The 16737-nt window shown below is 51.1% G+C and overlaps 1 protein-coding gene across 6 annotated transcripts in view; it reads right to left on the bottom strand.

Moving 5' to 3' along the window:
- B3GNTL1 (UDP-GlcNAc:betaGal beta-1,3-N-acetylglucosaminyltransferase like 1) overlaps positions 1-16737 on the bottom strand; it is a 108224-nt gene that overhangs the window by 12890 nt on the left and 78597 nt on the right. For all 6 annotated transcript variants that reach the window (XM_029210937.1, XM_029210939.1, XM_029210938.1 and 3 more), the window contains exons 7-8: positions 11394-11489; positions 6460-6584 (exon numbers count right to left, since the gene is read on the bottom strand). In XM_029210937.1, the coding sequence (XP_029066770.1) occupies positions 6460-6584; positions 11394-11489 (221 nt within the window). The remainder of the gene's footprint in view (positions 1-6459; positions 6585-11393; positions 11490-16737) is intronic.

Below are 16737 nucleotides of genomic sequence, written 5' to 3'. Positions count from 1 at the left end.
TGTCTGGGCACTTCTCAGCTCTGCAGAGGATCCCAGGTGTCTGGGCATTTCTCAGCTCTGCAGAGGATCCCAGGTGTCTGGGCATTTCTCAGCTCTGCAGAGGATCCCAGGTGTCCGGGCATTTCTTAGCTCTGCAGAGGATCCCAGGTATCCTGGCACTTCTCAGCTCTGCAGAGGATCCCAGCTGTTCCGGCACTTCTCGGCCCTGCACAGGATCCCAGGTGTCCCGGCGCTTCTCAGCTCTGCAGAGGATCCCAGGTGTCCAGGCGCTTCTCAGCTCTGCAGAGGATCCCAGATGTCCCGGCATTTCTGAGCTCTACAGAAGATTCGTGCCCAGAAAACCATCTTTGTACTTTATTCACCCAGTTTCCAACTCCGTTTATGGATTGTGGGAAAGTGGTTACTTCCTTGAAGAAACACTTGCCAGAAATTTTAAAAATTTTAATGAAATTCACGTAGAGTAAGAGCAAGGATCTTAAGTGTGCATACAAGTCAGACGGTTATGACAAACATGCATATCCGTGTAACCAACACACCTGTCAAGAGGTGGGACACTTCTACCACCCCAGAAAGCTCTCTTGTATCTCCTTTCCCCTGAGAATACCACAGTCTCGTTTCTATCACTGTGGACTAGTTCTGCCTGTTGGAGAACTCTGTACAAGTGGAAGCCACAGTATGCATGCTTCGGTATCTGATTTCTTTGACAATGTATCTTTTGGACATTAATCCCCGTTCTTGCAGGTATCAGTCGTTTGCTTTCTTCTAGTGCTGAGGAGTGTTCCGTTACAGCCGTGTTTATCCACCACCTGCTGATGGGCATCTGGGTTGTTCCCATTCTTGGCTACTAATAGAGAAATGTTGAGCAATCTATTTTCTCTTGGAGAAACACCTAGACATGGAATTGCTGGGGCATAGGGCACGTATCAATTAAATTAATAAAATAAGGCCCAACAGTTTTCCAAAGAGGATGTACTGTGCTTACACTCCTGAGAACAATGTATACGTGTCCTCAGCATGATTTGGAATTGCAGACGTTAATTTTAACCCTTCTCGTGGGTGTGCAGAGCTTAATTTGCATTCTCTGATAATGATGAAACCTTTTTAATTGACCTTATATATTACTTCTTTGTGAAGTGTCATGTCCGTTCAACTATTTTGCCTACTTTTATTAGATTTTATTTTTGGGTGACAGGGGTTCTTAATATCTCCCCCATACTAACCCTCTGTGAGATATATAGATTATGAATATTTTCTCCCAGTCTGTGGTTTGTCTATTCATTTTCCTAATGGTGTCTTTTTTTAAAATTAATTAATTAATTAATTATTGGCTGTGTTGGGTCTTCGTTTCTGTGCGAGGGCTTTCTCTAGTTGCGGCAAGTGGGGGCCACTCTTCATCGCAGTGCGCGGGCCTCTCACTGTCGCGGCCTCTCTTATTGCGGAGCACAAGCTCCAGACGCGCAGGCTCAGTAGTTGTGGCTCACGGGCCTAGTTGCTCCGTGGCACGTGGGATCTTCCCAGACCAGGGCTCAAACCCGTGTCCCCTGCATTGGCAGGCCGACTCTCAACCACTGCACCACCAGGGAAGCCCCTAATGGTGTCTTTTTATGAGCAAAAGTTTTTAATTTTGATGAAGTCCAATTTATCAATTTTATAGCACTAAAGAGGGACTTCCCTGGTGGTCCAGTGGTTAAGAATCTGCCTTCCAATGCAGGGGACGCGGGTTCAATCCCTGGTCGGGGAACTAAGATTCCACATGCCGGGGCAACTAAGCCCCCGGGCCTCAACTACTGAGTTTGTGCACCTCAACTAGAGAGAAGCCCGCATGCCGCAACGAAGAGCCTATGTGCTGCAACTAAGACCCTATACAGCGCCCCCCCCCCAAAAAAAAAAAAAAAAAAAAAAAAGGGCTAAAGATTCTGGTGTCCTCTCTAATAAATTTTTTCCTATCCCCAAGTTGTGAAGATATTCCCTGATGTTTTCTTCTAGAAGCTTTATATTTTACCTGCTTCTATATTTATATCTAAGCCATCTAGAATTAATTTTTCTATAGGGCATGAAATTTTTTTTTACATATGGATATCCATTTGCTCCATTTGTTAAAAAATAATTTTCTTTTTTCCACTGAATGCCTTTGGAGACTGTTAAAAATCAATTGTGAGTCTATTTCTGGACTCTCTGCTCTGTTTCATTGATGTATATGTCTATCTTTATTCTATTAATACATTTTCTTGATTGCTATAGCTTCAGAGTGAGTCTTAAAATCAGGCACAATAAGTCCTCAAATTTTGTACTTTTCAAGATTGTTTAGGACACTCTGGGCCCTTTGATTTTCATGCGAATTTTAAAATCAGATTATCAGTTTCTACAAAGAAGCCACCTGGGACTTTTACTGGGATTGCTTTGAATTTACAGATCAATCTGGAGAGAACTGATGTTAACAATCCATGAATGTGGTGTATCTCTCCATCGATTTTATAGGTTTTCTTTAATTTCCCTCAGCCTTTTTTGGAGTAGGTTTTAGCAGATATAGACATATCTTACTAAACTTACTCAAAAGTATTTTATTATTGACGCCATTGTACATTTTTTAAACTGCATTTTTTTCAGTTGTTCATTGCAATTCTATAAACTTCTATTCTGGAAAATTTGCTAAGTTACTGGTTTTGATTTCCTATGAAACACAATCATGCCACCTACAAATGATGCTAGTTTTACTTCCACTTTTTTTTTTTTTAATGTTGAGCCTTCTTTTAATTTATTTTTGGCTGTGTTGGCTCTTTGTTTCTGTGCGAGGGCTTTCTCTAGTTGTGGCAAGCGGAGGCCACTCTTCATCACGGTGCGCGGGCCTCTCACTGTCGCGGCCTCTCTTGTTGCGTAGCACAGGCTCCAGACGCGCAGGCTCAGTAGTTGTGGCTCACGGGCCCAGTTGCTCCGCGGCATGTGGGATCTTCCCAGACCAGTGCTCGAACCCGTGTCCCCTGCATTAGCAGGCAGATTCTCAACCACTGTGCCACCAGGGAAACCCACTTCCACTTTCTAATACTTATATTTTTTATTTTTCCTGTCTCATTGCACTGACCTCCATTACAATGTGGAATAGAAGTAGTGAGAGGAGTGATCAGATCGCTTCCTCCTGATCTTAGAAGGGAAAGCTTTCAGTCTTTAATGATTAAGTATGAGGTTAGTTATAGGTTTGAGTAGATGCTATCAGACTGAGAAAGTTTCCCTCTATTTCTAGTTTGCTGAGTTTTTTAAAAAATCATGAATGGGTATTGAATTTTGCCCAATGCTTTTTCTGCATCTATTGCGTTGATTGTGTGATTTTTATCTTTTATTCTGTTACTGTATTAAATCATACTAATTGATTTCTGAATGTTAAACCAGACTTGTATTCATGATGTATTATCCTTTCATATATATTTCTGAATTTGACTTGGTAATATTTTGTGAATGATTTTTGCAACTATTTTCATAAGGGATATTTGTCTGTAATTTTATTTTCTTGTAATATTCTTGTAGCATTTTTTACTTCAGAGTCATGCTAGTCTCATGGAGTGTGAAGCTCCTCCCTCCCAACACCCAACAGACCTTTCTCCTCTTCTATTTCCTGAAAGAATTTGTTAGATTGATATTATTTCTTCCTTACATTTTTGATAGAATATATCAGTAAAGCCATCTGGCTTGGCTTTTCTTTATGAAAACCTTTTAAATTACTAATTAATTTTTAATTATTATTTATACCTTTTTTTTTTTTTTTTTTTGGCCATGTGCAGGGCATGCAAGATATATTAGTTCCCCAGCCAGGGATTGAACCTAAACCCCCTGCAGCGGAAGCATGGAGTCCCAACCACTGTATCGCCAAGGAATTCTCTATTATTTATACTTTAAATACCTACTGGATCTGTAATGATGTCCCCTCTTTAATTTCCAGTATATTGGTAACCTGTGTTTTCTTTTAAAAATCAATCTTGATAGAGGCTTGTCAATTGTACTGATTTTATTTCAAGCCAATTCTTGGTTTTGCTGATGTTTTTTCTACTGACTGTCCATTTTTAATTTTACCTTCTTCATTCCTTTCCTTCTATTTACTTTGAGTTTACTTTGCTGTTACTTTTGAAACCTTTAAAGGTGGAGACTTAGATAACTGCTTAGTTTCTTCTTTTATAATATAAAATTTTAAAGCTATAAAAACTTATTATAAACTCCGCTTTAGCTAAATTCCACAAATTTTGACATACTGTTTTGTCATCAAGTTAAATTTTTTCCCTAATATCCTTTGTGATTTTTTTCCCTTGGTTGCTTAATTTCCAAATATTTTGTATATTCAAGATGTCTTAGGGCTTCCCTGGTGGTGCAGTGATTAAGAATCTGCCTGCCAAGGCAGGGGACACAGGTTTAAGCCCTGGTCCGGGAAGATCCCCCATGCCACGAAGCAACTAAGCCCATGTGCCACAACTACTGAGCCTGCACTCTAGAGGCTGCGAGGCACAGCTACCAAAGCCCATGCACCTAGAGCCCGTGCTTCACAACAAGAGAAGCCACTGCAACGAGAAGCCTGTGCACCGCAACGAAGAGTAGCTCCCGCTTGCCGCAAAACTAGAGAAAGCCCGCACACAGCCACAGACCTAACGCAGCCAAAAAAAAGAAAAAAAGATGTCCTAATGATTTCTAATTTATAAAACATAACCCGTATGCTTTCAATCATTTGAAATTTATTCAGATTTGTTTCTTGGTCCAAAGTAATGTCTATCTTGTACTTTAAAAGAATGCGTATTCTGCAGTTGACTCTAGTGTTCCTTAAATGTCTACTGTCATGTCGGTTAATGGTGTTGTTCAAACCTTCTGATCCTCACAGACTTCCCCACCCCCCAACTTCTATCAATTATTGAGATAGGAGTATTAAAATCTCCAACTCCAATCTCAGTTTTTGCCTCATGTATTTTGAAACTCTGGCATTAGGAATATACACATTTAGGATTGTTATGTCCCCATAGAAAATGACCTTTATTTACCCCATGTGTGCAAATCACACTTGCATTGAGTCAAGTTCATGACAACAAACTCCCAATGATGCTCCACTAAATCTACTGTATGAAAATTCAGACTTAACAGAAGAGAAATAAAGCTCTTTTGCTTAAAGCCGGAAAACAAAGAAGCTAAGTTTTAGTGTTGAATAGCACATGTGCAAAAGTTCAAGGATCTCCCAAGTCAATATGGATGCTGGGGGCTTCCCTGGTGGTGCAGTGGTGAGGAATCCGCCTGCCAATGCAGGGAACACGGGTTCGAGTCCTGGTCCGGGAAGATCCCACGTGCCGCGGAGCAGCTAAGCCCGTGTGCCACAACTACTGAGCCTGCGTGCCACAACTACTGAAACCCGCACGCCTAGAGCCCCTGCTCTGCAACAAGAGAAGCCACCACAGTGAGAAGCCCACACACTGCAACGAAGAGTAGCCCCTGCTCACCGCAACTAGAGAAAGCCCGCACCCAGCAACGAAGACGCAAGGCAGCCAAAAATAAATAAATAAATAAATAAATTATATGGATGCAGCAATCTGGGACACCCCCCCACCGACGACACATGCCCAAATCAGCATCACACCCACTGTGACAGTGGACAGGAGACCTCCCAGGACAGAAACTGAGAAACCACGCCTTCCAACGAGTCTCACACCCTCCAGGGGAAGAACAGAGTCTCTTCTACTTCCAGAAACACAAATGCATGTCCCTGCATCATGCTCTTTACAATCAAAAGATCCCCTGATCGTAGACCTGTTTCAGGGCCCCATTCCTCCCTGTCCCCAAGAGAGCAGCATTACGGTAGCACCAAGGGGGATACATACTTGTAGTTGTTTGAAATGTAACACCCACACACATGCACAAACGTGCACACACAGACACACATGCGCACACACACACAGTTCAAACTAAAGAAAGAAAAGCACACCCCTCCCTTGCCTTCACCCTGCCTGTACTTTCCGCACCATCCCTGCCCTGTCCCTGGTAGTCGGCCTCTAGCCTTGGGGCCTGGGGGACGTGAGGGCCATGAGAGGGAGGGGGCTAGCGTCCTTGTGATGCCCCACAGAGGAAGCAACCCAACCTAGGTCCCAGTAGCCCTCCCCTTGGTGGGCGGAGAAGGAAGAGGGTGCCCCCAGCCCGCCTGTAATCACGTTAGCGGGGGGCTGGGCTCACGCTGAGAATCCCGTCAACTCAAAGCAAGTGAGAACAAAACCCCAAGAGAACAACTACACGTGAATCCTACCTCACTTCAAAAAGGTGAGAACAGACATTTGGCCTTGATCCTGGGGAAATGCTGGTCCGTGGACCTAGGACAACGTCCCTCCCGGGAGGCCGCAGGCCCCCTGCTGGCCACGCTCCCAGGTCTCCTGCCTTGCGACCTAACTGGGTCACCTGTGTCTGCCCCACTGACCCCGCCCGGTCTGGCCCCCCGGACTTGCGTACTCGAGGACGGAGTGTGTGGCCGCGCCGGGGTGGTAGCGGTAGAGGAGCAGGCTCTGGTCCACGCGGACGAGCCCGCCGCCCTTCCTCAGGTGTTCGTGGAAGAACAGCAAGTCCTCGGGGACACCCTGCAGGACGAAAGAAACGTGTCTCCACTCACGACAGAGCCTCATTCTGGCGACGGGAGACGCGGATCCGCCCGGCACCCCAGCCGCTTGAGCCTGGCATGACCCGTGAGGCCTCAGCGGGAAAACAACACGTCCAGCTCCCCCACCTTGTGGCCGGCACTGGGCAAGCGTGACCACAAGAGGCGTCTTCAGGACAAGAAGGTGCCCGAGGGGTGGACCCAAGCCCCAGTGTCACCCTCACTCACAGCCTCAAACTTGACCCCTGGCCTGCGCTGCTGGCCCGCTGACCTGCCCCCTCCCTGTTGACGGGCTTGCTGCTCCGAGGGTCTGCAGCGTCCCGCTGGGTGTTCCCGTCCTGTGAGAACCCAGGCCTCCCGCCCCCTCCTGGAGAAGCGCAGACCAGGGCTGGCCGTTGGGGTCACAGCCACCCTGCTGGTCAGTCTGGGGGATCTCAGTCCTGGTGGGGACACCAAGTTGGCTCCCCTCACTTTTTAAAATTCAACGTGAAAACCAAGTGAGCAGGGGGTCTGGACAGGAGGTCACCCAGGGTGTGTCTGGTGAGCAGAGCCCAGCAATGGCTGGGGACACTGCCAGGACCCCTGCTCTGGGCAGAGGCTGGTTTCCTGACAGCCCAGAGGCTGCTGCTCTCCGGCCCCAGCCTGTCCTCCTCCGCCGGTTCCCCAGCCCGAGCTCGGTTTCACCGAGCCAATGCCAGCACCACGGCCGGGCCCACTGCTTCCAGTAAAGCCACGGCTGCCCCCCAGCTCGTCCACCCCGAGAGGAAGGTGGCACAGCTGGCCTCTGAGGTCTTGATGTCCTGATGGAGCCTGGTGGCCGTCATCCTCGGGGGGAGATGGGACCCCTGGCCCCTATTGGCCAGCTTTTTGGCCCGAGCGTATCCCCTGACTGGGCCCTGTGCACCTGGCCTCTGGGGTCTGTGATGAACTGATGCTCTTTGTCTGTGGCCGCCCAGGCGCGAGGTCCGCTGCCTCCTGGCTTGGGCCTGAGCGCCATCCCTGGAAGCAGCCCACTCAGCTCTCACTCCTGAGCTGCCACACTGGGCACCAGCCTGCCCGCCTCCGTCCCTGAACAAAGCCACCACTGCCCAGGGAATCGCCGCCCGGGGTCCCTGACACACCGCAAGGCCGTCAGGGCAACGCGATGGAAGCCAGCCGAGTAGGAAATCGGCGCAGTCTCGTTAGCGACGCGGAAACACGCGAACCACTTCACTTGCAGCATCGGGCGGTTGAGTCAATCAGTGACTCGATGGACTACTGTGTGGTGACTGAAGTGTTTTCACAAAGGCCACAACGACATGAAAAGATTTATAACAAAATGTTAAGTTAAAAATCAAGTTTCAAAATTGTGTTTGCAGCTTGGCTAAAAGTGGTCCACAGTAAAAGGAAGACAAAAGGACCCCACACAAAAGTTCACAGCAGATGTGTGGTGATGGGTTCACGGGTCATTTGCGTAGTTTTTCCTTTTTCTAATTTTCTGCATTTTCAGAGTCATCTTTCAAGAGCACATTGTGACTCTGCGCTTTATAGATTTAGGAAGGAGAAAATGTCCTCTCTTCTCATGACCAAGGGGACCTCAACCCCAGAGTTCCCTTATTTCTGGCAAAGAGACAAGTGAGAATTTAGCCAGAGGAGGTGCCTGGGACATGGCTGGAGGGCACCCCCCACCCCCGATTCACAAGAGCCTGGGCACCGCTGACCGATCGCAAACAGCAACAGAGGCCGCGATGGGATGCAGAGGTGACGTCAAGGAAGATGGGGTGCTGAGCCCCGGTCCCCCGTGGAGATGGGGACCTGGGCAGACCTGGGGGATCACCCGGAGCCCTGGGGCCTCTGGGGTGTGAGAAGGCGGTTGGATGGGTAGGCGCCCTCAGAGATGTGGTGAAAGGGGATTAGGACCCTGTGGGACAAAAGGAAACAAAGAAGGAGAGACACACCCTCCTCCCCTCCCTGCCCTCAACACCCGCTGCACTTCCCTGGGGTGACAGAGGGGGCGACCCTGAGGTAGGAATCCCATGAACTGCGGCTATACAAAGCCCGTGTGAGAAGAAACAGAAAACAGACACTTCCGTGGACAGAAATTCACCCCAAATAACAACAACAACAAAAACCATGAAGGAGAACTCTGGTTCCACACATCGGAATCAGGTCCGCATTAAGACCAATCCCAGTGAAACCAAGAGTCTTTAACAAGGGAGGAATTCTCAGAGCCTCCAGGAAAAGGTCAAGCACCTTACAAAGCCGAGTGAATCGAAGGAGCGTCAGGCAAAGCAAGGCAACAGGGAGCTGTGCTGTCAAGACATGCAAGCGAAGGTGTGACTCAGGGTTTTCTGTCCAGCCCGTACCTCCTTCACATGTCCAGAACCACAGTCTGAATGGGCAGGAACTCAAGGAACGCCGAGGCCCGGACAGCCTGACATGCGAGGCTGAGTCCAGGGACACAGACGGGTGGCTGGGGACTCAGCACGCGGAGTTGCCTTCTGACGAGAGCGGAAATCACGCAACCAAACAGGAGGAGAAAGGAAAGAGGGAACAGATGATCTACTGGCTGCTGTTCAGGCAACAGGTGGGGGTCAGAATACCTTCAAAACCCGAAAAACAAAAAGCCAACCAGGAAAGGTTTAAGCAGAGAACTTGGGACCAAGGGCGTTTAAAGAGAGAGAAATACAAAGATGACAAAATACAGACCTTCTTCGATACCAAGAGAGGTTTTTAATGCACCAGAGAAGGTGCTGACTTCTGGCTCTGGGTGGCTGAGTGGCCAACCTCTACGGCATCTGTGAGCCCCATGCCCAGAGTGGGAAGCCCCGGGGCGGGGAGATAAAACCCACAAAACAGGGGTGGAAGCCCCAGCCTCGCTGCTCTGACATCCTCAGGATAGAATCTGGGACGAGCACAAGTGGGAGTGAGAGGAAATCCCAGAACGCTGAGACCCAGGGTGGGAGAAAATACCCACAAGCAAGTATCTGACCAAGAACACCAACAACTCAACAGTAAGAAGACACCCCGCTTAAAACTGGGCAAAAGGTCTGGACGCGTCATAAAATAACATACAAGCAGCCAATCGGTGCATGAAAAATTGCTCAACATAAGTCATCTCAGAAATGAAAATTAAAATACAACAAGAAACTACAGAACTGCAATCAGAATGGCTCAAATGCAAAGAGCCTGGGGTACACCCTCTGGAGAGGGGGAGACAGCTCGTAACTCACACAGCGACTCTGAGCCTGGGGATCTTTCCAACAGATGCAAAAGCACTTCTGCAAAGTGTCTGCTGTGCTGGGTGGCGACCCCCCTCCAGGCCGTTCCCCCTCCAAGACTTTTTCACCCAGGCCAGACCGGCCCTCAGAAGAGCCCTGTTCTGAACCAACAAACACCATTTTTGTCACTTTCCTTTTTGTTTAAGGGCCTGAAACCGTTGCCTCCTGGGGACATCTAGACCCCTCAGCTGGATGCTGTCCTGCGCCGGATGGCGCCCTCCTCCAAATCTCCGACTCCCCTCCCCCACCTCGCCTCTGCGAGTGCATTTTCCCAATTTAAAACCTGTGCACCTTGCAGGTTCCAGCTCGTGGCCGCTGTGTCCACGACCACTCAGCCACCCTCACCCCCGAGTCTCGCCACCATCCTGCTCTGCGTCCTTTTGCACCTCGACTGTCCCGGCTGCTTCGGTTCCCTGCCCTTCTCTCCATGGGCAAGAACTGCAGCCTCTTGGGCCTGGAGAATCAGCTGAGGACCAGTCCCCAAACCTAAGTCCAGCCCTCAGGGCACTATGCTCCCCTCGAGCCCCTGGTTTGTAAACCTGAGACCAGCACTGCTCCTGGAGGGCACGTCTGGGCGACCATGAGGGACCGTCCGGCCAGGGTCCAGTGCAGGGGGCAGTGGGGGAGCCAGCCTCTCCCTCTAAAATGAGACTGTGTGCGTGACGGGCAGGGGAGTGGGCAGAGGAATGCCGGGTAGGAGCAGGGAGGGGGTTGGCTCCAAGCGGCCCCTGTGCAGTCAGTGAAGGTCCCCCCAAAGCGGAGAGGACATTCAGAGCAGGCAGGACCGTGGCCAAGGTCCTGGGGCAGACGGTGAGCCTGGGCCTGAGTTACCCCCACCTTCCAGCCTGATGGGCCTTAACATGCCTGGCCCACCCCTTCCACCACGAGGACCAGAACTCATGATCTCAAAGCCAATTTAAGGGCGGGGGGGGTTAAGGGAAAATAAACTAACCCTCAGGCTTACCTTCTGATCGGTGTCAGAGTGCTCACTCTTAAGACTGTCGGGGTGGGAGGGGAGCAGGTCAGCGTCGCGTCCCCATTTCTAGGCCGGAGCCCGGAGACCAGCGTGGGCCCCGCTCTGCAGGTGAGGCCCCTCAGGTAGGCGAGGGTGCAGACGAAAGAGCCAGGCCAGCTTGGACCCGAACACCCCAGGGCCACCGGCCACGGGAGAACTGGGGAGCTCTTCCCCCGCTGCCGTCCAGGGGTGGCAGGATGACACTGCCCACCTCCTGCGCTTTCCCACAAACAGCTCTTAAAGCAGGATGAGGCAACCAGGGCCGGGCAGGTGTGAGCCAGGAGAAGACGCCCGGCGCCCACAGCCTTCACACAGAAATCCCCTGCTTCCCGCACAACACAGGCCAAGCGGTGCCCCGGCTGCACCCTGGGAGGCTCAGCACGCCCGGCCGGGAAGCAGGAAGCGCTGCAAAGGCCCTCACGGGGGGACGGCGGTCCAGCCCGGCCCCGCCCAGCCCAGCACGGCCCAGCCCAGCCCAGCCCAGCCCAGAGGAGGAATCCACAGGACACGCACTTACCCGCCCGCCCTCGTCAAATGGGCCCACGTGGGAGAACCAGGCTCGGGAGCAGAACCAGGTGGGCATGATCACGGTGGGGCCATTGGAGGTAAACACCTGGAAGCAATTAGTATGGACACAATTAACAGAGAAAAACACCTCATCACACAACCCACAGGTTATTTCCCACAAAGTCACTCAGAAGGTGACAAGCAAATGTGCACATCCCTTCCCTGTCGGTACAAAGGTTCAAGGGGCTTTAGAGCCAGGTCAGTGGTGTCCAGCTCCCAAGGCTGACAGATGGGCTCAAAGTCTCCCCAGGTCCTGTTCTGTGGCTGATGAACCACCCGGGTTCTCGGGGGGCGTGCTCTAATCACTGCTTGAGCCAGTTAACGAAAACAAGCATCTAAAATGAAGAGGGATGACAAGGCATTGCACGTCCACCATGTGGGGCTTTCTTCACCATGTCCAGCACCATTGGTGGACAGCTGGGCTCGGGGGCTCTGCGGTCTTACTTTATTTCTACTATGTTATAAAATCTGCACTTGCACCATTGACTCTGTGAGAACCTGGCGGACGTTCGGTCCGTCCTGGACCCGAATCACTGACAGTGAGAGGCTGTGAGCGCACTGTGGGGACAGGGAGCCAGAGGCCAGAAGCTGAGCTGGAACAGAGCAGGATGGACAGACCCGCGTCCCTCTGTGCCTGGGACGTTTCTTCTGTATTTGGACGTGGCTTGTGAACGTCCAGCAGCAAACGGTCACTCAGGACAGGTCGCCCCTCGCATGCAGCCCACACCCGCCAAGCTCGCTCAGCCCCGAGCAAGCATCTCTTCAGCACTTTTGCTTCAAGATCATTCCACCACCACCTCACTCGGCACCCCAAGTGGCTTCTGCGTCTGAGCCGCAGGTGTGACCTGAGCCTGAGTTTTGCTGTGAGCGAATGCAACCTCAATCACACAGGTCACTGGGCTTCTTTTAAAGCTGGGGAACATTAATGAGGGTGAGGTCCAAACATTTATCACCATTTTACACAAAAACAAAGCTGGGTTGTAGTGGTTACACAAATATGTACACATGTGCTAAAACTCACAAAGCTGTATACCAAAAAGGAAAACAGTTCGTTTTACTTTAATTTTTCTTAAACTTTTTTTTTTTTTTTTTTTTGCGGTACGCGGGCCTCTCACTGTTGTGGCCTCTCCCGTTGCAGAGCACAAGCTCCGGACGCGCAGGCTCAGCGGCCATGGCTCACGGGCCCAGCCGCTCCGCGGCATGTGGGATCTTCCCAGACCGGGGCACGAACCTGCGTCCCCTGCATCGGCAGGCGGACTCTCAACCACTGCGCCACCAGGGAAGCCCACAGGTTCCGAGTTTTAAATGTGGTTTCCAGCAAGACAGAACTTGTGAGGGTCTTAACAACCCTTCTAGAAATTTGCCAGGCATCAGTTCTAGTCACCGTTTAAACTGAGTTATGTGCACGTGAACGAATCCCATGTTTTAACCTGGTGTGTGAAGTGTAGCGTGTAGGGGTCCCAGCGGGCAGTGAGCCCCTCGGCCACCCTCTGTACACAGGTGCCGCTGTCTGTCCCCTCGAGGCTGCCACTGGGTCCCCCTTCCTCATCCTGTGGCAGAGCAGGGGGCCCAGGTTCTGTCCAGACTGGCCACCGACCAGCTGGCCGGGGGACGCCGTGGAGCCCTCGGGAGAAAGTGGCCTAGGCTTAATGAGCGTATCCCGCCTCTAAAATCCCAGCGACTCATTACAAGAAATCTTGACCAAAACTGTCTTAGAAGAAAACCAACCTTTCTTCCACGAATGGCCCGTTTGGGTCGCTCACTGCACTCACATCACATGTCCAAGTGGCCAGGGCAGACCTCCTGTCCCCCACATGTGAAACATGGCCAGGCCCCAGAGCGTCAGGCAGGTCAGCAGGACTCCAGGGCAAGTTCCCTGGCTTGGTCACGATTCTGCCTCCACTGCCCCGCGGGCTCAGGCCAGTCCAGCCAGCCCACCGGGGGGCCGAGGGCGGCTCCTGGCTTCTCTGGGATTTGCCCTGCCAGCAGCCACTACCCCTAGCCTGGGCCACGGAAGTTCTGCCAACAGCTAGAGACCAGAACACAGGGCTCTCTCCCTTGACACTTGGGGGGCATGAAGGATCTGGGCACCAGGCTCCCTTTCCTCCCCTCGGCTGCACTGCCCGCTCTGACGTCTGGGTCAGGGTCCAAGGCAGGGAGGGAGAAGCACGGCAGCCCCCAGGAGGGAAGGGGTTCCCAGGGAGCTCCAAACACCCTGCCTCTCTTGGCCCCAGGCTCCGGGCACAGAGCCTTCAACCCCGACAAGCCCCTTGCACAGGCACACACGCACACACGCACACACACAGACACACACCCCACTCCCACTGCCCTGGGCAGGCGGCCCCGAGGGCTAGCCCACCACCCGCGAGAGGGATGTGCTGGAATTGAAGACCCCGGGTACCTAAGTCAGCTCACTTCCACTCTGATCAGGGGCATGGGGCAGGGGATGCCCACACCCTCCTCAGCCCAGCACACGAGCTCCCACACCCAGTGGCGCTGCAGCCTCAGAGGGTGGGGGCGGCTCGGGCAAGGACCCCGGAGGAGGGCTGAGGTCCCCACGCGGGGCTGGCTACAGCCACCCCCACCCCCACCCCCGAGCACGGGCGCTGCGTCTGGCCGCGTTGGCTTCGTCACGTGACCACCATGTGCTCCTACTACCCACTGATTCTAACACACTCTCAGCCCCCAGGCCTCCGAGCCGAATGTTTGATTAATACACACGGGCTCGGCTCACCTGTGAAGCTTCATTCTGCCGGCGCTGCTGAGATGGACACCGCGGATGGCGGCTCACGCCACAGCTCAGGGTCCGGTCTGGTGGGGCCTCTTCCTAGCCTGCAGGCGGCCTTCTCCCCAGGTCCCCACGCGGCAGCAAGAGCGCCAGCGTCTGTGCTACTCAGCTCATCACGGGGCCCCACCCTCCCGGCCTCAGCTGACCCTAGTGACTCTCAAAGGCCCCACCTCCCAATTCCATCACATTGGAGGGGGTCAGGGCTTCGATACAGGAATGGGGGACACAGACACTCAGTGACCTCCAGCTTTGCTCCAGCCTGACCCCCAGTGTTAGGTGATCCAGAGCCCTGCTCCACGGACCCTCCCACCCAGGAGCCCATCAGCACTGACCACTCATTCCTAATTGCCCCCAAGCTCCAGACCACAGACCTGGCTGCCCACTGACATCTCCTCTTGGTTGTGTAAAGGGCGACTCAAATGACTTTCTTACAGCTTTGTTGACTATGATTGACATGCAATACACGGTACATATTTAAAGTCTGATGAACGTGACCAGCATACAAACCCCCTCCCCAGCTTCCTCATGGCCCTGTCTGTCCCCCTTGGTGAGCTCCCTGTCTCCCTCCCCAGGCAGTTGCTGATTTGCTTTTTTTTTGGCTGAGTGCCTTGTGGGATCTTAGTTCCCCAACCAGGGATCAAACCCAGGCCCTTGGCAGTGAGAGTGAGGAGTCCTAACCACTGGACCACCAAGAAATTCCCTGATTTGCTTTCTATCATAAATAAGTTAGCTTGCATTTTCCAGAATTTCACATAAATAGAGTCATGCAGTAGTGCTCTTTTCTGGTTTCTCGCACTCAGTACCACCTGTTCGCTCAGAACTACAGCTGTTTTTCCATTCGCCTATTAGTGAACGCAGGCTGCTCCCAGTTTGTGTTGTGGGTATATCTGTGTGTAAGCCTCTGGGTGGAGAGGCTTCCATTTCTCTCAGGTAAACACCCAGGAGGGAGTGGCTGGATGATGAGGCAGTTGTACGGTGAGCTTTCAAAAAAAAATTGCTGAATTGTTTTCCACAGTGGTTGGATCATCTGCATTCGCACCAGCGGTGTGTGAGCTCCCATTGCTCCACATCCTCGCAAACACTTGGGATGGCCAGCCTTTATCTTCTAGACGTGCTAATAGGTGTGCTGCGGTATCTCATGGTGGACTTAACATTTTTCTAATGGTTAATGATGCTGAACTAATTTACCATCCATATACCTTATATGATGAAGCATCTATTCAAATCATTGGCCCATTTTTTATTGGGATGTTTGTTTTCTTATCACTGAGTCTTGAGAGTCCTACAGAGGTCTGGGCACAAGTCCTTTATCAGATATTATTTGTAAACATTTTCTCCCATTCCCCTGGCCTGTCTTTTCATTTTCTTAACAATGTCTTTCAGGACTTCCCTGGTGGCGCAGTGGTTAAGAATCTGCCTGCCAACCCAGGGGACACGGGTTCGAGCCCTGGTCCGGGAAGATCCCACATGCCGTGGAGCAACTAAGCCTGTGTGCCACAACTACTGAGCCTGTGCTCTAGAGCCCACGAGCCACAGCTACTGAGCCCACATGCCACAACTACTGAAGCCTGTGCACCTAGGGCCCGTGTTCCGCAACAAGAGAAGCCACCGCAATCAGAAGCCCACGCATTGCAACAGAGTAGCCCCTGCTCTTCACAACTAGAGAAAGCTCGCTCGCAGCAGCGAAGACCCAATACAGCCAAAAATAAATAATTAAAGAACAAAACAAAACAAAAAAATGTCTTTCAAAGAAGTTTGTAAATTTTTTTTGATAGGTAAGAACTGAATTTATTTAGAGAGAAACACACTCCACAGACTGTGGGCCATCTCAGAAGGTGAGAAAGGCACCAGGGTGTGGGGTTGTCAGTTTTTATAGGGGTGGGTAATTTCATAGGCTAATGAGTGGGAGGAGTATTCCAGCTATTTTGGGAAGGGACGGGGATTTCCAGGAATTGGGCCACCGCCCACTTTTTGAACCTTATGGTCAGTCTTGGAACTGTCATGACGCCTGTGGGTGTGTCATTTAGCTGGCTGATGTGTTACAGTGAGCGTATACTGAGGTTCAAGGTCTAGTGGAAGTCAACTTGTCTGCCAATTTGTACCCATTTGGTTCTAATCCGTTTATGTCATGTCCTCATTCTTTCAAAGGTTGTGCTCTGCCCCCTTCCCTCCTGTTTCATTCCCCCCTCAGAGATTTTACTCCCATATTCTTTATGGAAAGCAGAAGGGTGATGGTAAGGAGTTTGTAACGTTGATGAAGTCCAATTTGTCCATTTTTTTCTCTTATGAATTGTGATTTTGGTATCTTATCTGAGAACTTTCTTGCCTAACCCAAGGTTGCAAAGATATTTTTCTGTTTTCTTCTAGAAGTTTTATAGTTTTAAGTTCTACATTTAGTTCTAGGGTCCATTTTGAGTTAACTTTCATATATAGTGTGAGGTTTTAAAGTCCCATTTTATCCACGTTTTTCATCTGTTCAAGGATTATGCTCTTTCTCCAGTGAACT

This window comes from Monodon monoceros, unplaced genomic scaffold, assembly GCF_005190385.1.
Source record: "Monodon monoceros isolate NGI ecotype Baffin Bay Population unplaced genomic scaffold, NGI_Narwhal_1 Super_Scaffold_9, whole genome shotgun sequence".
In the NCBI taxonomy this organism is placed as follows: domain Eukaryota; kingdom Metazoa; phylum Chordata; class Mammalia; order Artiodactyla; family Monodontidae; genus Monodon; species Monodon monoceros.
This window is presented reverse-complemented; position numbering and strand designations above follow the sequence as displayed.